Below are 19,924 nucleotides of genomic sequence, written 5' to 3'. Positions count from 1 at the left end.
CTTTTTTAGATTCACCATTTTGACATTCAACATTCATACAAGAAGACAGACATTATTTTATATCTTATTAATTAATAAAAGTGTCGTAAATGTGTCCAAATCTAGTTTGAGTGATTCAAATTCTAAGGTCACACTTTTCCCAACAGAGACATCAGGCACACAAAGGTAAGATCAGTAAATTTAAATAACACACATCATTTTTATTACAAAGCCAATGGAACATTAAGTATTGTAAAGACTTAACCCTGATCTAAATTTAATTGATTTAACTTATGTCACTAAATGCTTATGTTGTTGATTCAATGATGGACATCTACAGATATGAAACCTGCACTACAAGAGAAACCTGCGGCCAGGTGAGTGAAGCTGTCACATACTGTACTTTCTATCTAATTGTACTTAAAGGCAAAGGCTAAAGATAAATTCTACCCCAAAACTGTTTTACAAGTCCTGTACCTGTTTTCTTCTGAGTATGTTGATGAATCTGGATTTAGGATCATAATCAAATCCCTCCTAAAGCTACAGGTTGTCACATAGCATGTTAAATCAAGTCTTCTTTCAGTGTCAGCAGACCTGAACAGACAGATATGATCAAAACATCAGGTAGTCCACAGGCGTGAACTGCATAACAGAAACACAGAACAAAACTGTATATTTTGCGCGCAGTGATGATTACCAGTGTGGTAAAGCCTATCATGTGACGATTTGGTAAGGCTATCAAAGGCAATGCAAGTTGTTGAGAGTGTTGATACCGTCTGACTTTTCACCATAGTACACAATTTTGAAAAAAGCACCAGAACATGTTAGGACATGATTTAGGTAATTAGGAGTGTGTGTTGACTTTTAATAAAATGTGTCTTATGACCAACATCCTGTGAACTTACAAGGGAACAAAGAAAGTAGACACTTGCTGAAATATCATATAGTTATTTACTTGTAATAGCAGGAAAAGCACAGGTGTTATTAATACCACTAACGAACTAACGATGGTTCTGGTCATTTAAGTGTATCACTAGGCCATGTCAGTGAGCCTGAGTGGATATGGTAGTGCCCAGGAACCGTTAAAGCTAAAGCGATGGTAGTCATATTTATATTATTAATTACATATCCTGCTATGAAATTTCAAATTGTCTGCTGTGACAATGCCTATTGTGTGTTTCTGTTCACCCTTTGTCTACCGAAATGGAAAAAAAACATCAATAAAGAATTTAGTGTACTTCAGTACAGTGCAGTCCGTGCTCAGAATGAAGACAAACTTTATTTGGAAATGCAGACATTCAAACTCTGCATTCAAAACACGTTTCATGAGGATTAATTGCTTTAAACAATCACGTTTCTCTCTTTCATGCCTCTCATGTTCTATTTTACTGAATGTGAATGTTGAGAATTAAGGGTGTTATTTCTGGTAAATTAATTAGGCTATACTGCTAGCTTAGCTAGGTTAATGGCCCATGTTTATACATGTTCCTAGGAAATTGTCAGTATAATTGTTTGGTCAAAGACTGGCCTGAATCCAGCATGCTTGGTACCAGATAAATAATGAATGACGAACCAAAATAGGCTCTTATGTACTTAGGCAGATTTTCAGGGGCACCTCTTACATTGAGCTAATTAGCCCACGTGAGACAAAGACTGCGCTTCCAAATCTTGCTGAAATTGCAGCCATGATTGGGCCAATTTGTTGTCATAACACAGTCGAGAATCAGCCACAATCTTCCTTGGCTGAATGGAAACATACTGACAGAATATGTTCCCACGTTGACTTCACATTGTGACGCAGATTGTACATGTTCATCAGTAATGTCTGTATATGAGAACCAAAATTGTTGTTGTCTAACCAAAATAATGAGTTGTCTAATTACGCCCCGTAATCAGCTATAGCATTTGGTCAGATACCTTGGGTCACATCTGTACAAATGCTAGCCTAACATGGACCTAATAAAAAAAGAAGTGGATGAAATAGGAATTTGGCATGTATGGGGCAGAGTTGACTCACTTTCAGTGCAGGAACAAGGCCAAGTACACAATGAGGCAATCTGTCACCATATGCCCTGGCTTCTTGAAAGCTTACATAATAACTTACAAAATAGCACATTACATTCCAAAATGTTATGATTATAGAACTCCAATCAGTTTTTGATCTCTGAAAATATCTACAATAAAGATAAATGTTTATTTAGAAAGAAGCTTAGTCCAAAGTAGGGTTTCAGCTTGTCTTATGTCATATCGAATTGTTTTCACATTGCTCATCTTTTCCTTTTGTCATTTGTTCCAAGGTGCCAGATTCTACCTCGCAGTTCCTACAATGTGTGGGACTGCCATCGACAGATACAGGGAGAGACCACATGCGGAGGCTGAAAGGAATGCTTGAAGCGACAATGGATTTGTACACATTCATGGTATGACTCAAAAAACAGGACAGGGATGTTCACGGCACACGACAGAAGGAATGTTGTCACTAATTCTGACCTGACCGGTTGGTCCTGTTTGTTTTGACGTGCAGAATGTGACAGATTAGTGGTGTGGTGACTTTTCTTGAAGACTTGTTAAATGTCACATGGATTAGTGGATTTGCTTTCACACACACCCTGCTCTCACCATTTGATTTTGTTTAATCTCCTCCACCACAGAGGTCCAGCATGACGGGAGTGCCACTTCTCAGCCTGCAGGGGGCTCTGGCTTTAAACCCTGGAGCAGACCCTCTCCAGAACGAAGCCCTGGTCCAGATGTGGATGGAGGTGAAGATAAAACCGTTGTTGAAATCTATCACCAAACACTTCCTGTCCTGCCTCAGCACCAAGAACTTCAGCTGCTCCACCTACCAGACTGTGTATGTTTGAGTGTCTTCAGTCTACCTGCCTGTTTCTGTAACCTTTGTTACAACAACTTCTCACCATCCTATCTCTTCTTGCAGGGTGAGGGAGCTCAGTTACCATTATTCTGAGATGAATCCAGTCACACAAAAGTGGATCTACACATTCTTTATGTACCCATTTCTGTCTGGAGACCGAGTAGATGGTAAAACTTTTACGATTTTAATCAAACTTTATAATGAACTTGAACTGATTCGGAGTTTGTTGTTGTAATAGCTCCAGCAACACTTACAACAATATTTTTAAAGGACACGTTAAGATTTTAGGCCGGCGCGGTGGTGCAGTGGTTAGCACTGTCGCCTCACAGCAAGAAGGTTGTGGGTTCCTCCCACCATCCAAAAACATGCAGGCTAGGTTGATTGGTTACCCTAAATTGTCCTTAGGTGTGAGTGTGAGCGTGAGTGGTTGTTCGTCCATGTGTGGCCCAGCGATGGACTGGTGACATGTCCAGGGTGTACCCCGCCTTGCACCCAATGTCAGCTGGGATTGGGTCCAGCCCCCCCGTGACCCTGTACGCAGGATAAGCGGTTGACGATGGATGGATGGAATCCAGTCACACAAAAGTGAATCTACACATTCTTTATGTACCCATTTCTGTCTGGAGACCAAGTAGATGGTAAAACTTTATAATGAACTTGAACTGATTCGGAGTTTGTTAATAGCTCCAGCAACACTTACAACAATATTTTTAAAGGACACATTAAGATTTTAGGGTGGCGCGGTGGTTCAGTGGTTAGCACTGTCGCCTCACAGCAAGAAGGTTGTGGGTTCAAACCCCTGCCTTTCTGTGTGGAGTTTGCATGTTCTCCCCGTGTCCACGTTCTCTCCGGGTACTCCGGTACTACTTCCTCCCACCGTCCAAAGACATGCAGGCTAGGTTAATTGGTATTTCCAAAATTGTCCATAGGTGTGAGTGGTTGTTTGTCTATGTGTGGCCCTGCGATGGACTGGTGACCTGTCCAGGGTATACCCCGCCTTTCACCCAATGTCAGCTGGGATTGGCTCCAGCCCCCCGCGAACCTGTACACAGGATAAGCGGTTGACGATGGATGGACGGATAGACATTAAGATTTGTTAACTTGCAAGATTATTTATCTATTCTGTATTTGTGTATATGTAGCTATATAGCTATATGTTCACTCAGTGTGTGTAATCTTTGTATAGGTTGTGTGAGCCAAGAGGAGAGCAGTGAGGAGTGGTTAATGAAGAATTTTGGGGCCTTCAGAGCCATGGCCCAAATGGACGACCTTTCAACACTCAACATGGCCTTCAGTGGAGTGAGTTTTTCTTCAAGATTTATAGGATTTGCAACCTTGCAGCAACAGATTGAAGAAAGTTTTTGTTTTGTTCAAGTGAAACAGTGGAGTTTTAAGTCCATCACTGCACTTATAGCCAGTACACAGTACATTGCTTTGTCACACTTCTACCTAAATCTGACTTTCTTGTCCTCCTTCTCTCTCCTGGTCTTCCTTGTTTTTTTCTCCGCCACAGTTGGAGGTTCTTAACCTGCTGTCTCCAGCGCAGAAGGCCAAGCTGCTGATGAGTCCTGGGGTCGCAGGTTTAGACAACGACACCCTCACCCTAATCTTTCACGGTTTGTTGACAGGGGACTCTGGCCCTTCCCCCACCAACATCTCTGGAGGGGGCCAATCCTGGACAAGCCCTGCTTATCCTCCTGCCTATACGCCACAGCCCATGTATAACCCATACCCACCACCATCCCCGCACAACAAGCTCAGAGAGGTACTGTGATGTAGCATGGTTGTATTGACACTGCCAGGTCTTTAATGCAATAAAAATGCATGTTATATATTATTTGTTTAATCAGTTGAAGTGCTTAAGTATTGCTTTAACCTTAACTAACAGCTTATGTCTATCTGTTGGATGTCTAAATAAGCAACTGTTGGCTGACCTGTTCATCATTTCATGGCCAAAAAAAATTTGTTAATGCAGGTTTAAAGACACATATGCGATATTTATTTAGGCCTATTACTGTATAGGGAGAAAACCGCAAGTTCGAGAAGTTAAGATGTTCCAAGCAAAATGGTGAAGTCTTTTCATCTAATTTAAACTCTCCTCTTTTGTCACACACAGGTTGTAAATGGGTTCATGACGGCTTTCAGACCCATTGGGAGCTTTGTTCATGACTTTGTGTCTTTCACAAAAGAGGTACAAGCTCTCACACATAAACACACATGCACACAGACTGCGTAAATTGACGTGCAATACACCTGCCAAGTGAATTGACTCCTGACCTGCTGTGTTCCTCCAGAGGAATGAAATAAAAAGCAGCACTCTGACCCAGTTCCTGCTCAACTGGACTCTAGCTGAGCTGGCAGACATGTACCGGCCACAAACAACACCTGTAGTTCCAGAGACGCCACAGTTTGACGTGACAAATGTGGAGGACTGGTACCAGCAGGTCGTGTTGCCCATATTACAGAGTTTCTTGCCAAATGGCGAGGCCCTGATGCATCAAAACATCACACTTGCCTTCCACCAGCTGTTGTAAGTCAAGCTAACATTTATGATTAGTATTCTTCATTTTTGAGTATCCATCTATTATTTTTTATTTAGTGTTTTTCAGTAAGGATAGAACTAAGTGGGAAACAACTGCATTAAATCTTAATAATTTTTAGCCCTTTTTAGTTAAAGGGGCTACATGTAAGTTTTTGATTTTAATAGATCAAATTTTCATTGCCTTATTTTCAATGGGCTCAAAACTCACTCAGAAACAAAGCACACGCCTGTTTTCACCGTTGCTTGCATCAGCCACTATTCTGCTTTTAATGTGGGGACTCCGGGTCAGATTCAGCCCTGTGCGCGCTCCCGAGCCTCTCTCAGACTACAGCAACAACGCAGCAGCTAACGACATGTAGTCCACTAACACTATAAAACAACCGGCTCACAGCAAAACACAGGCTCCACGTAAGGATCCAAAACAACAATAAAGGTTTATGTGCTAAAGCCCATCAGACCAAACAGGTTCAGAATGATGTCGAGTAAGAACAAAGTGATCATTAGTAAGGCTGGAGAAACACAGAGAAAGTCATGTTAGCTCCACGGCTAACGCCGAGCAGTTGCTGATGTTATCCAGTGCAAAGTTGTATCGCTTTCCATGTTACTTCACCAACTAACGCGACCCATGTTACTTTCCTGTGTACCACCAGTATTATGTCAAAGTGTTCATTTAGCCTGCAAGAAATGATGTAATGGTAAAAAGTAAATGTGGAGCGATTTGTTTACTATCCTATAGTGATGCAGCCAGGAGCAGCCAGCTAACGCTACAGTAGTTCCGACCTGCCGCTGTTTGCTTCATAACGTTAAATTTAGATTTATTGTGCTTTTACCGATACTCAGATACACAGCTTCTCCACCTCTCATTCGCTGTAACTAACGTGACCCACATAATATAAAATACTGCAACATAACGGCCACAACAACACAGGACGAACACTAAAGTAAAGTTACTTAGTGCGGTCAAACTGCGCTGCTGTTGATCTGCCTCTGAGACGGGAACGTTTGAAGTAACAGAGCCTGAACCTGTCTGTGTGAAAAGCAACAGCCGGCATGCAGGGGTTTCTGCATTTATTGCAGGATTTCTGTATAAACGGGTTGTGTTTTGGATTATGCTCACTCACGAGTTCAACCGAGCACGCATATGAGCACACGCCTGGTTGCAGTTTTAAAACTGCACCGCTAGTGGCCAAAACTCCATAATGCCCCTTTAATTGATTCAGTTTTACTGCACTGTTCAGTCTCCCACAGCAGCTGTTTTCAGCAAAAAGAAGCTGTACGCAACAAGCCAATCACCATACTGCACATAAACAGAATTAGCAACTAGCTAGTGAAAATAGTGGATCATCTAGCAAATATCCTGATATATTTCTCAGGAGTTGGTGGAGACCAAAACAGAGCTAAAAGGATAGTGAATATAGGATTAATATTTCTCAGGTAATCAGAAACATGACCCAAAATGAATGCTAATGTTGTTCATGTCTTTTAAAAGGCAATGGATAGCTAACCTAGCTTGTTGTGAAGTTCTTTTGCCCATTAGTGAGCAGAAATCAATAAATGCAGCTTTAGTAAGTGCATCTCACTCAATCAACTCCCGGTCAGTCAGTATGTTTCTGTGTTGAAAGATGGTGTATTATATTGTCTTTTGAATGTAGATTTGTCTCTTGTTTGTGTGCAGCTATCTGAACCATAGTATGGACAATGAAACCTCTGAAACCATGGATGTCTGTAGCATCACTCTTGATAAGAGCCCTTGTGGGGTGAGACTTCATTTTATTTTATTTTTATATCATTAATAAAGTTTGAATCTTTTGAATTTTTATTTAAACTTACGTGAGCTTTCCTTGTTGCCCAAATTTTACTTATTTCTTACTTAAGTAATGTTAAAGAGATACTTGTCATCACATAATTTTTTCTTCCTAACAGCTGACAGACGCAGTGGAAAATGTTGCTTATGTTTTGCACTGTGCTGCTCTTACTAACTTCACATTGTCCGAGGCGACGATCATCAGATTGATTGTGGAGCTGACAGAACGTCTGAACTCACTGATCAAAGAGTTGTCCACTGGAGTAAGTCTGTCTGTCTGTCTGTCCATCTGTCTGACTAATTGTCCATCCTTCTTGTTCATTGTGTCCAACCCTAACCTAAGCTTTTTTTTACCTGAGTGTTTATAAACGCTTGTCTATGGTTAGTGACTGTATTATTGTAATGAGTCAACTAATCGGGTCTTGTGTTTCAGATTTTTTGGTGGTGTTTTTTGTTTTATTGTTTTATTTATGTCACAAACTGTGCCTTTTAAAATATTTACTTGAGAATAACCTGTCAATCAAGATTTAAATTGAGGTTTTTAAAGCTGAATATAACAAACCAAGATGGACACACTGCTTTTAACATCCGCAGATAGTTAGAGACAAACAAAACTTCCACCATAAAACTTGAATAATGCTAGGAAGAACTTCATGGCCACTAAGACTACTCTGCAGCTTTACAAATTCTAGCTCCTAACTGGGAGACACATCTTTACTGTACACTACTTTATGTGTTTGTTTTTCCATTTCATTTTACTACAAATTTAAATTAAATAAATAAATAAATAAAAAACACTTATTCCTTACTCTTTTCCTCCTTTAGAACTTCAGTGAGGTGGTGTCCGACTTTAAGCAGATCTTTGGTGAGGCAGACTCTCCGTCTCTGACCCAGCAACATCTGGAGGACCCGAACTTCATCAAGCTCTGGTTTCAGATCAAACTGATGCCCCTCTTGCCTGACATACCTACAGACCTCCTGTCCTGCCTCAGCACCAAGAACTTCTCCTGTCCAGTATACCAAACCATGTGAGTTTACATTTACATTGTAGGGACTTTGTCCCCATAAGGATGGCCCAACATCACCCCCATTAGTATTGCATGCCCCCCCCCACACACACACACACTGTATGGTGTATTAAATGTTTTCTTTTTTATATATGTGCAGTGTGGCAGCTCTCAGCAAACAGATGAATTTTATGGATGCTGATCCAATTTACAGTCGTAACATCTATGAGTACTTCATCTATCCTTTCCTGCTGCATCACAACACCTCTGGTAAGTAAACTAATAGCAGAAGTAGCAGCCTTTAAAATTGACAACAGAACAGCAGAAATGTGTTTTTTTCACTTAAAATAAACGCCAGATTTTATTTATTCTGCAACTGCATAAAAATCTTAACAAGACATTTTGGCAAATACTAGATGGATGCAAGTCTTACTTATTGCAAAAACACTACATGACTCACCCAGAAGAGTCCTCTTCTGTTTCTGCAGTGGTAAAGGAATTATTCAGAATTTTTTTCATGTAAAAGTAGTAATACTACAGTGTAAAAGACTCAAAGTGTTTTGTGCATTTTAATGTGGTCCAACGCACTGTATTTTAAAAGAAGAAGATACTTTTCAAGAAGATACTTGAAAGAAGCCCATCATAATGTTTTGTATGTAAGGTCTCAGTTTATAAAGTAACTTCACTTGTCAATAAATGTACTGGAGGAAAAGTTTAAAGTAACATGAAATCGAAATACTCGGGTACAGTAGTAAGTACAGTTCTTGAGTAAATGGGCTTAGTTATTTTCCACAATGGTGTTTCATATCTTTGCTTTCTCTTTAAAGTGAATACAAAATAATGTCAAGACAAAGGGTTTACACATGCTGTTCATTTTTAAATATACATTAATTTTATACATATTTGTTTCAGACCCCCAGTGTTTCTCCTCAGCCAATCACAGTGCAAAATGGCTGACATACAACTTTGGTTTCTTCTCAAGATTTGCCTCCATTATTGACTTCTACAACCTCAACCCAAACTTCTCTGGAGTAAGTCTGAAAACCTGACCGGCTGAAAGGCTCTAAAAGTGACTTAACTGAAGACTTTTTATTGTAAATAATTTCTTCTCTTTTATCTTTTGTGCAGCTGGATGTTCTTTACATCTTGACTCCAAAACAGATAGCAGAGATGCTTCTGTTGCCTCTTCCTACTCCACCTGAGAAAGACGTTGTTATCGACCAAGTGTTTGACTTCCTATTGGAGTCCCCTGAAGACTGGAAACTTCTGGAGGTCCTGTACGCGCTGGTCCAGCTCGCTCCAGAGGTAACAGCTTTGTAATGCTGCAGTACCTTTTATAGCTTTTATAAAAGTTTTGACTGTCCTGGATGATTATTAGTAAGCTATTTCATCTCTCAGGTCAATCCACCCTGTGGCGTCTACAAACACATGTGAGTACTTTCAAATGGTTTTGTAACTTACCGCTGTGTCTCATTGTACTGACAAATGTTGTGTCTTTACATTAGGCCAGTAGACCTTTTTCATAGCAGACAATTTGACGTGTCAAACACAAGTGTAACTGATAACAACTAAAATGATTGCAGTGGAATTGTTGGAACCAAATGATCATTAATGTTATTAGTTCCACCTGTACTTTTGAAAGCCACAAAGTCTCCTGTGAATCTGATTCATTTGGGAGCAATAACTAGAGTGCTCCGATGTTTGCACTCAGTTTTAGGCGATTATGTTGCCTTAGATTGGGGAATAACTTGCTTTCCAGTTAAATGTTTTTTTTTAGTTTTTTTCCATTTGTGTGGCAGTTTTCAAAGATTGTACGGAGCTATACAATTTCTGCCACCAGACGTAGAGCCTGTCATCTGGGATGTCATAGATAACTTGATGAACATCGCTCCAGGGGGTCAGTCTTCACACACACATACATGATGACTTCTTGTTTGGATTTTTTTTGGATTGTGTTTTATGTGTATTACAAGTGTTATCATGTGCACACAATAGATGACTTAATATTTTTTATGTTTTGATTTGAACAGAGTGTGTGCCTGAGAACATCACGGTGAGATTTCTTTACATTTGCTTATTTATAACTTATATTTCCATTTGATCTATTTTATCTGCATGTTGTAGCTCATTTTTCAGTTTTTCTGATCAATTATTTTAATGTTCCTTAAAATATATTAAACCTGTCATTCACAGTGCCCAGTCACCCAGTACAATGGTAAGAGCTTTCTGACACATCTCATTTAATTACTCATTATGTTATGTTAAGTGCTTATAGAGCTAAAATCATTTGAGATTTTTTTTTCTCTGCTTTTTGACAGGTACTAACATCTGCAGAGGAACTGACAGGTACCCAATTTGTTTTCATTTGTATCCAAAATTATAGATTACTGTTTCAATAGTCTCTGTATTGAAGTGTATTTGTTTTTGTATTTTTATTTCACAGCTCTGACCTGAACTCTTACTTGAACACATATATGAACGTTACCTGCAATTTTACCTTGGAGACATATGCATGTGCACAGGTGACTAATTTAAAAGTCAACATGGAAATACAAGGATTTACGTTTCTGAGAACAGCTTCTATGTAACATGCTCTTTTAGTCATTTGGCTAAATTACTAAATTACCACTTACTGTCAAACACATACAGCTGAAGAACTTCACAGCCAATCAGCTGGTGTCTCTTCTGAAGTGTAATCTACCTGGAAACAGCAGCTACTCCAATGTGCTGTGGAAGATGCTGCTGACTAAGCTATCCTTTATCTTGGACCCAGCTCTGGACATCCTAGCTAACACAGTCAGTATATTTTAACCCACTGATGAACGTACACATCTTCAACGTCTCTTCCAGATTATTAAAGTAAATAATTTATAAGTAACAGCTCAAATACATAGAATCCATAATGATTCAGTCAATTGATCTCCTCTACAGCCCTCGACCATGCTTCCATCAGCATCAGAGGTTTTGGATGTGATTGGAGAAATGAGAGTGTCGATACTGACTAATGAGCAGCTGATGAACAGCAGTGTCATCAGAGAGTGGTTCTTGGGCCGTCTGAGTGTGTTCCTCCCGTCTGCATCATTAAGGTTCCTGGACTGTCTGAGCCGCAGGAATCTCAGCTGTCAGTCATACCAGCAAATGTAAGTGATTGTCCACAGACTTCCTGAACTTGCACCACAGATCCTTATTCATAAAAACATGCATTACTAAGTTTCAGGTTCCATTGAATCTTTCTATTAATGGTGAATGTGACACTAGGGATTTTAGTATCATTTAACATGCTCTACTCTAACTTGCGTTAATATGTTTAAGATAATAAAGAAATGTGCACTTAAACTGCCTAGATAGCGGTGGATCTTCTGTGCTGACCTCATGCTACACTACTGGGTGGAACCAAATAGTCCAATCAACAAAGGCATTTTTTAATTCTGTAAACCCACCTTTATGTCTGGCATATCAGATCTAAGCCTTTTTCTCCATAGCTAATAGCCAATTGTTTTAAACGTACAGTAGGTTTGATCCCCCACTCTGTTATATCTCACCCCAACATGCTAATCTAACAGGACCTAATCAATGTTTTTATGTTGTGTTCTGTTGCTCCCAAGTGGCAAAAATTTAATAAAATCAATTATTAGAGGTTTAATGAAGTAAATTCATGAGACATTTAAAGTTCATATGAAGTATCAGAAGTTCAGCTGATGGAAGTGAAACAAATTAAGCCTGAAGTGAATGTCAGCCCGACAAGCTGTATCTGATATGTACATAGCCACCATACAGTAGTTTACAACGTGGCCTCTCAATGTGGCATCACTTTCAGGCCAAAATGTGTTTATTTATGCCCCACTGGTGAATGGATCTAAGTATAGCAGAGTTGTGTCACATCCATCCAACAATTTTGTTCTTGAGTGTGTAGACCCTTTTTATCATTCAGTTACCCACAGACAGATAAAAACATTTCTGTCTTTTGTTGATTTTATTCTTAGACTGAAGGTATTTATCCAACATTTCGATGACATGACCTCAAAGCAACATAATGTGGTCTTAAAGTACTTCATCCTCAGTTTCCTGTCGCACTCAGGTAATATATGAATGACTATATGACTTTTTAAACTTGGATGGACTTAAATGTTGAAAGGTGTTTTAGCATTTACAGATATCTCTTTGTCCTCATGGCTTTGTCCAGGTTCAGCCTGTGTGTCTGCCTCCAACGGCAGTGCAGAGTGGTTGATGAAGAATCTGGGTCCGTTTTCAATGTTTTTGTCCCTCAAAGAGCTGCTTCTTCTCAACCCGTACTTCAACCCTGTAAGATTTAGTTTCTGCTAACATTTCTACTAACAAGCATTACCTTGTTATTTTCAGCAACAGTAAACTTTATTTTGCTCCCTCCCTTCCATTCAGCTGGACGTCCTACAACTCCTGACTCCAGCACAGATTGCAGAGATGCTGGTGTTGAATATTCCTACTCTTCCAGACAAAGATGTCATCATAAATACAATCTTTGATTACCTGACTGAGTCTCCTGACAAATTTCCAGAGTTTCTGTCCTACCTCGTTATGTTCCTTCAACAGGTAAAAAGAGTAACATGATTCATATTTATTCAAGATTTACACTTTGTCTTGTTTGTTGAAAGTAAAAATCTGTGTTTCTTGTATTCAAAGGGAAACCTTACCTGTTCATCATACAAAACTCTGTGAGTTCATATATAAATATATATGCTTATTTCAGATTTTATATTGATTCATCTATAACTAATTATATGAAATATAAAATTGTGATGTTAATCACATGTTGTTGTTTCAGGTTTAGCAGACTGGACTTGGCCATGGCCACAGTCTCTCTTGATGTAGCGTCACGCATCATGTACAGCAAGACTGTCTTATCCATGCACATACCACCAGGTTATTACGTAATGTAAACTTATTACTGAAATGAGCATTTTAACACATAATGTCTGATCTATGCCATAAACTAATTTGCATTTACTTGTGCTTTAATCACAGGTTGCATCATATACGGTGGAGAGGTAATTAAATTCGATTTTCACATTTTTGTTTCTGAATATTGTTGGTGTCATGTTGGTTTTATGATAGAAGACTCATGCCCATCTTAATCTTTTTCTCACCCAAGTGCAATATTATCATGACAAATGGTAAGTTCTCTCACCACTTACAAAAATGTATTATAAAATAATTTAATATTATAATGTTAATAACCACCATGAATTCATTTACTCTACCACAGAAACAGACATTTGCATCGGAGTGAACAGGTGGGATTTATATATTTTTCATCTTACTTTGAGCTTGTTTAAACATTTTGTGTTAATAAATACTGTCAATAAATGTTTTATGTGCTTATGTTATTTTGAAACTACAGCACAATGCTGCAGCTCCAACTTGACAGCGGACAGATGAATGGACATTTCTGTGACTTTGCTGTTGAGAAATTCGCTTGTGCCTCGGTAAGACATCTCAGAACAACAACTGTAACCTGGAACTGTAGAACAGTTTCATAAATGTTTTGTGCTGTTGTGTGAAATCGTTTCAATGTGATCTGCAGTATGTTTTCTGATCTCCCTTCATTATTCACCCGTTATCATTCTGTTCTTTCTTCACCCAGCTGTCAGCATTGAAAGCAGAAGATCTAGCGGTGATTTTGGCGTGTAATCGCTCCTCTACCTCCAGAGGCTCAAGACCCATCTGGAATCTTCTCCTCTCCAAAGCTTCAGGTGTGCTGGATGAAGCTCTGAGTCTTGTAACTAACAAGGTATGCATCAGCATTACTCCTCACTTTACACTTTTCTGATCAGAACATGACACTGGATGCTTGTTTTCTTGTAGACTCTGGACCCCAGAAACCCTGCAGTGCCGCTGATTTTGGACTCTATACAAGAAATCCGATTGAACACGTTCAGCATGGCCAGCTACAGTGATCCTGCACTCATCCAGCTGTGGTTTAACCGCTGGCTCCGCCCTTTCCTGCCAGCTGTTTCCCCTGACTTCCTTTCATGTCTCGCCACAAAAGGGTTGAACTGCAGCACCTACCAGTACATGTAAGCTTACACATTTCCATAGTCCCCTTCAACCAAACTCAGAATAAATCTGATTCCCTGTCTTGTGTTGTCAAGATATTGTCATTAACCACACAACCGCTTATTTCATTTCTGAACTCAGCGTGCAAATTTTGAGCCAACTCCAGCCACGCATGACCCTCGCCACGCAGATATCTGTCTACACAAACTTCATCAAGGTTTTCCTGACCAGGCATAACACCACAGGTAGGTTCTCACATTTTCATAAAGATTACATTCAGGAAGTAAGTTTATTTTGAGTGTAAAAAGTCTCAGTACACATTAAAAAAAAAATTACCAGAGGTTTCGTAAATGTTGTGCTACAGTATAAAATTCTATAATACTCATTGTACACATGAAAAATAATACAACTTTGCTATTATTAGATCTTTATACAAGAGGCATAATAATACCCAGTACAGCATGTATGAAGCTACTGAGATAGTTGATAGAAAAATAGTAATGCCCTGACGCTGAATCCAAACCATATATGTATATTATATAATATATATTATATTTATTATATATTATTAAACAAAGAAACATTTCATATGAGAAAGGTTAAAGGTCCTAATGAAGACCCGATTAGTGTGGTTTTGAGATCATTGCTGCAAGTGGGGCAACAAAATACAGTGGCAGCACATGAAAGGCCATGCTCAGAATCAGAAGGAGCTTTATTGCCAAGTAGTGTTTTACACATACAAGGAATTTGCTGTGGTGATCAGGTGCTACACGTAGACATACAGTCAATATAAATAAATGTAGAAATATATAAATATTGAATGGATATAAATATGAAATGTTGTTAGGCTACCTAAAATAAATCGACTGTGCTTCATCAGCGACATCTGTGCTTACTGTTTGTCGCACGCTACCATGTTGGTAGAATGTGAAGTATAGGGAAATGTCCCGTTGTTACAACTTACAGCAGTTGTGTTTACACAACAGTATGTGTAAAATCTTTCTGTATATGGTTCACAGGAGTTTGAACATCCCCATGGTACATCGATAAGAATGCCGAAGGGACAAATGGTTCCGTTTAAGCCATTTATTGCCACTATTCACACATGAGCAACAGGAGATGAGGCTTGACGGTTATGGTTTTCTACAAAATGATAAACAAAGAAACACACAAGAATTACAATACAGTAAACCAATGTATAACATGACACTTAACTAGGCGACTAACAAACAAACATTTGTACTCTAACCAAAGAGGGTGAAGGGTAGGCCTACCACTACAGAAATGATAAAGTACTATATAACAAAGACATTCATTTAACAATTACATATAAGAATGTCATCATGGTCTAGGTTAGGTTATATTGTTGTCTGCCTTTCCTTAAGAACTACAATTAACAGACCATGTGCACTGCACACTTATACACTGTGATATCTGTAGTCTCAAGGCAAACAATCAAGCTGAGGAATATAGCATCTATTAATATGTATACTAGTCAAGCATTCAATCACATCAAGTTTACAAATAACCATTAAGATACAGCAAATATGAAAAAGGCAATAAACTCACTTTATCACGCACAACCATAGATGTGTATCTGAATCACAGAGATGGAGGGCCCTCACACGTGGTTTGTGTTGCTGCCAGCCAGAACAAAGGAAGGAGGAAGAGGGTTGCTGAACAGTATGGTTACTCACACTGCTTGTCACTGTTGTCGTACCATATCTCGGAAATGTATCCAAAGTGTTGTGTTTGTGTTACAATTACACATATATTATTTAGCCATTTGTTAAATAAGGTTAGTCACAAGCTATAAAGAAAAGTCAAACAAACTGTATACTTTTTTTAGAATCAGCTAGCCCGTTAGTATTTGTGTTAACATTGGATTATTATTTAGGTACATTTAATTGTATTTTGGCTCTGGTTTTGTGATACTTCCACTATTCTTTCCATAAAGTGGGAGATATCGTAGCCATGTCATAAATGTATCTCCTACTCATAATTACAACCAGGACTCTTTCTTGAATGTTTTTTCCTTTTGTAATACATGACATTGTAGGCATCCCTGCGATCTAGTTGTCTAATACACTTACTATGTAATCGCAACATTGTCTGTTTGAGTCCGACTGGAGACCTTGTCGTCATCTGGGCACAACGAATGTCTAAATCAAACCAAATTTCATAGCAATCCACCAAATAGATGTCTATACATTTCAGTCTGGATGTGCTGTAAAGATTGCCATGATGTACATATTTTCTTGCAATACAAACAGAACTATGATTAGTAAATCCCTTTAAAAATAAACTACAGTCAGCAGGGTGTCTAGCACATGATGCATATATAAAATGTACAGTAAAGTTGATTGTGTTCTGTGTGTTTTTGTGGTTCAGACCCCAGCTGCAGCTTGAACATTAACAACAGTGTAGAATGGATGCTGAAGAACTTGGGAGGTTTCTCTGTCCTCATGTCCTTCCAGGATCTACAGATGCTCTATCACAACTTTTCAGTGGTACTTTCTGTTGCATTGTGACTATTGTTATTATGGTTGTTTATTTGCTTGTTCATCTGTCTCTGTTTTAACCATCTGTGTTGTTGTATATATCTGGAAATGCAGATGGAAGCGTTACCACAGCTGACAGTCAGACAGCTAGCGGAGGTGTCCGCCACACCTGGCCAGCTCATCTCTTCAACCCAGGTTAACATGGTGATGAACTACATCCCTGACCAACTTTTCCCAGCTTTCTTTGATGACTTCTCACCAGCTATCAGTGTGAGTCTGCGTCAAACATCAATTTTCATATCAATATCTTGTCCTTGATTCTGCATAAGTAATGTTTATTTAGTTACCTAAAGTTATAATATATAATTCATACATTTCCTGGTGGTTTAATATGAATTGACATAGGAGAAGCCCCATACATTTAGCATAATACATTTTTACACTCTACTGACTCTTTTACAAATGTGTAATGTAGAAGACGGCACAGTTAAACTTGCACCACCTAACTTTTCAGAAAAGTATATTTCTTATATGCAAAGTTTATCTCAATGGTTGCTTTTCCCTTTTTACTGCAGGGTCATGAAAACATGTTCCCTTCTCCAGTGTTGTCAGCCATGTTGCAAGTTGTGTTTGCTCGTGCAAACCTCTCAGATCCCTCAGTGAGTGATTCAGTTGTGTCACTGTGGCTCAGCAAACGACTGCCCCCGCTGTTGTTCAACCTGTCACCCCTCCAAGTCGCTATGTTCTTCAGAATACTGGCGGGGAGAGACTGCGCTATCCAGCAGCAGGGGTAAGTGTAGAGCCACGAGCACTGAACGAATGATTTAATTTAACTGAAATTAATTTTAGAGTTATTGTTAGTTTTAGACGATGTAATTTGCTGTACCTCATCTCATATGGGATTCTATAAAAAAGTCAAATGTTAATTACTGTAGCCATACAGCTTGAGTTTGTTTGTTTTATTTTAAACATCTTGAATTCATGTTTTATATTTCAGAGTCAAAGACCTAAATTCAACAATCTCATCTCTCAGTCAAGTTACACAGAATGACATCCACAATCAAATCGTTCAGGCTCTCAAAGGTAAAGAAACCGGCACTGAAAGGAAACTAGCAACAGTTTTGGGTGGTAACATGTTACAAAATAATGCATTATTGTAATCGCATCACATCATTCGTGTAACAATTAAGTCATCACGATAAATATTCCATTTGCAGTAATTATATGACAGTTGCTGATCTAACAGAGAGGTTGATGTTTAAAGGTACCCTGTGGAGTTTTTGACTACTAAAAGCTTTATGGAGAAATGTTTTGTGCCCATTTGTCGGTCTATACACAATATGTTATTTTTTGGAAAACACTGACTGTAAACAAAAATGTTTTCAGGAAACACAGGGTACCTCTAAGTTACATTCTTAAGCTACTTTAACTTCTTAATTGGAGTAATGGACTGAAATATTACCCCTGTACATTCAAACTGTAAGAAAAGTGGTTTAAAATTGTAGAATATATTTTAAATCACACCTCATACACTCCATCTTCTAAGATTTGAATTTCTATTTTAGGTTGTAAATCAATCCTTTTACAGCTAATTATTTACCCATGAAGTACTAAGGAATCCATTATTTTGTTTGTTGTAATGTAACTGGAAAACATTATACCTAGTCTCTTTAAATTGTGATGAAATTTATTCGTTCCTACTGTCATGAATCTCAAATATCCCTAACAACATTTTCAGTTTTCAGGCCCTTTTGCAATTAGACAAGCATTATACGAGCGCAGAGCCGATACGCTTGTGGGGAAAGCTCACTGTGCATCAATTGCTCAAGATCACCTTGTCTGAAAAGGACTCATTCCCCCTCTCGTTGTTATTGTCACATCTATTTATATTCTATCTAGGTAGCCAATCTACTGTATGCCATGAATTTTTGTGGTAAGGGAAGGATGCTAAATATGTCAACTAAAGAGAACTAATTTGGAGCTCACGCAGTAGCCCATACAGTTTGTCTCCATATTTAAATTGACTAGTTATGAATAGGAATGTATTTATTGATGACTTGATTTCATTACATACTGTGCTGTCAGATGCTCAGGGGAGATGAAACTCATCTTGAAATGTTCATAATAATAAACACTTTGAAACAATCAAGGCTGACAGCAAGTAAATATATTGTTAACAACATGAACACGTCCATAACCTCGGAGTTACTATCTTTGAAAACCAAACCTACAACCATCATCTTAACTCAGCAGATCAAAGTTCACGTGACAGCCGAGCTCTTTCACTCTCCCTCATTCTAGGACCGATACCTCTCCAGTGCTACAGTAACAACAACAGCCACAGTTTCTACAGTTTCTTGAAGAGCTCATTCATGGGATTCCAGTTCCCCAACCTGACCACCTTCCTGTCCCTCATGCCTCAGAACAGGATATTTCAGGTGTGTGTCCGGAAGTAATACAGAGGAGAGTTAGTTCTAGTGTTTAAGTTGAAGGATGTGATGGGTAGATGAGGAAGAAGAGGATGACTTATGTCTTTGTTTGCTGTTCCTCTAGCTGGTGAACTCCATGCCTCCATCAGATCTTGGAGATTTTCTCCGTCGCCCTGACGTTGTCGACAACAGTGCAGAGCTTTGTGTGATCTACGACAACTACATCCAGACACCGGTGTTCCTAGAGACTGTATGTACCACACACAGAAACAAACAGAAATGCAAACACATGGTGATGATATAATAACATTACTGTGTAAATTCACTACAGGAGACTCTCCCGGCGGTGGTGAAGCAGCTTACACTGCCTTGTGTCTGGCCCATGGCTCTCAGCAGCTCCACAGAGTCAGAGGTCAAAGCCTGGTTTGACCTACGCCTTCAAAGCTACTTGGTCTTCCTCACAAAGAGTCTGATCAGCCCCAGTACCACTCACAACGCCTCCTGCCTGGCCTTCCAAAAGCTGTATGTATGGTTTTCACAACAATATATTTTGTGAAATACATTTTTTTAAAGATCATGTCATTGTTGGATGTTTTCAAATCATTTTTTATATTTTTCATTTTGTTTTTCAGCATTTCAGTTCTTGGTCAATACAACTACACTGCTGCAAACTTTGCAAGGCAAGACGTGTTTAACACCATCACAGCCTACCTCGCCTCAGGTCAGGCTTCAGAATAACACAGATCTAGTATTTAAC

General features: G+C 38.9%; 2 protein-coding genes across 2 annotated transcripts in view; both read left to right on the top strand.

Moving 5' to 3' along the window:
• The first annotated feature begins 305 nt into the window (after positions 1 to 305).
• LOC123969605 lies at positions 306 to 11,348 on the top strand. The gene is made up of 22 exons (XM_046047164.1): positions 306 to 356; positions 2,277 to 2,399; positions 2,631 to 2,830; positions 2,915 to 3,018; positions 4,038 to 4,150; positions 4,365 to 4,616; positions 4,968 to 5,042; positions 5,146 to 5,381; positions 7,069 to 7,150; positions 7,317 to 7,460; positions 8,023 to 8,225; positions 8,365 to 8,474; positions 9,117 to 9,235; positions 9,333 to 9,509; positions 9,603 to 9,634; positions 10,004 to 10,101; positions 10,235 to 10,257; positions 10,398 to 10,419; positions 10,523 to 10,550; positions 10,648 to 10,726; positions 10,854 to 11,000; positions 11,136 to 11,348. Exons 1-22 carry the CDS (start codon positions 306 to 308, stop codon positions 11,346 to 11,348), a joined length of 2,631 nt encoding a protein of 876 aa, XP_045903120.1.
• An 845-nt stretch (positions 11,349 to 12,193) lies between these two features.
• The window catches only part of LOC123969811, a 26,452-nt gene continuing 18,721 nt past the window's right edge, over positions 12,194 to 19,924 (top strand). The window contains exons 1-20 of the mRNA XM_046047506.1: positions 12,194 to 12,282; positions 12,388 to 12,506; positions 12,603 to 12,773; positions 12,864 to 12,895; positions 13,006 to 13,103; positions 13,206 to 13,228; positions 13,333 to 13,354; positions 13,447 to 13,474; positions 13,582 to 13,666; positions 13,825 to 13,971; positions 14,046 to 14,257; positions 14,379 to 14,482; positions 16,629 to 16,747; positions 16,853 to 17,008; positions 17,314 to 17,528; positions 17,736 to 17,821; positions 19,040 to 19,176; positions 19,292 to 19,417; positions 19,499 to 19,689; positions 19,800 to 19,888. Coding sequence (XP_045903462.1) covers positions 12,219 to 12,282; positions 12,388 to 12,506; positions 12,603 to 12,773; positions 12,864 to 12,895; positions 13,006 to 13,103; positions 13,206 to 13,228; positions 13,333 to 13,354; positions 13,447 to 13,474; positions 13,582 to 13,666; positions 13,825 to 13,971; positions 14,046 to 14,257; positions 14,379 to 14,482; positions 16,629 to 16,747; positions 16,853 to 17,008; positions 17,314 to 17,528; positions 17,736 to 17,821; positions 19,040 to 19,176; positions 19,292 to 19,417; positions 19,499 to 19,689; positions 19,800 to 19,888 — 2,224 coding nt within the window. The 5' untranslated portion in view covers positions 12,194 to 12,218. The remainder of the gene's footprint in view (positions 12,283 to 12,387; positions 12,507 to 12,602; positions 12,774 to 12,863; positions 12,896 to 13,005; positions 13,104 to 13,205; positions 13,229 to 13,332; positions 13,355 to 13,446; positions 13,475 to 13,581; positions 13,667 to 13,824; positions 13,972 to 14,045; positions 14,258 to 14,378; positions 14,483 to 16,628; positions 16,748 to 16,852; positions 17,009 to 17,313; positions 17,529 to 17,735; positions 17,822 to 19,039; positions 19,177 to 19,291; positions 19,418 to 19,498; positions 19,690 to 19,799; positions 19,889 to 19,924) is intronic.

This window comes from Micropterus dolomieu, linkage group LG04, assembly GCF_021292245.1.
Source record: "Micropterus dolomieu isolate WLL.071019.BEF.003 ecotype Adirondacks linkage group LG04, ASM2129224v1, whole genome shotgun sequence".
NCBI classification, from domain to species: Eukaryota; Metazoa; Chordata; class Actinopteri; order Centrarchiformes; family Centrarchidae; genus Micropterus; species Micropterus dolomieu.
Note: the sequence above shows the minus strand (reverse complement) of the source record. Positions and strands in the feature narration are given on the sequence as shown.

Coding starts and splice junctions, on each gene's coding strand:
- LOC123969605 (XM_046047164.1), top strand. CDS start 306: ATGGACATCTACAGATATGAAACCTGCACTACAAGAGAAACCTGCGGC. Junction 3,019..4,037: donor GTCTGGAGACCGAGTAGATG/GTAAAACTTTTA, acceptor ATCTTTGTATAG/GTTGTGTGAGCCAAGAGGAG. Junction 10,727..10,853: donor AGACATATGCATGTGCACAG/GTGACTAATTTA, acceptor AAACACATACAG/CTGAAGAACTTCACAGCCAA.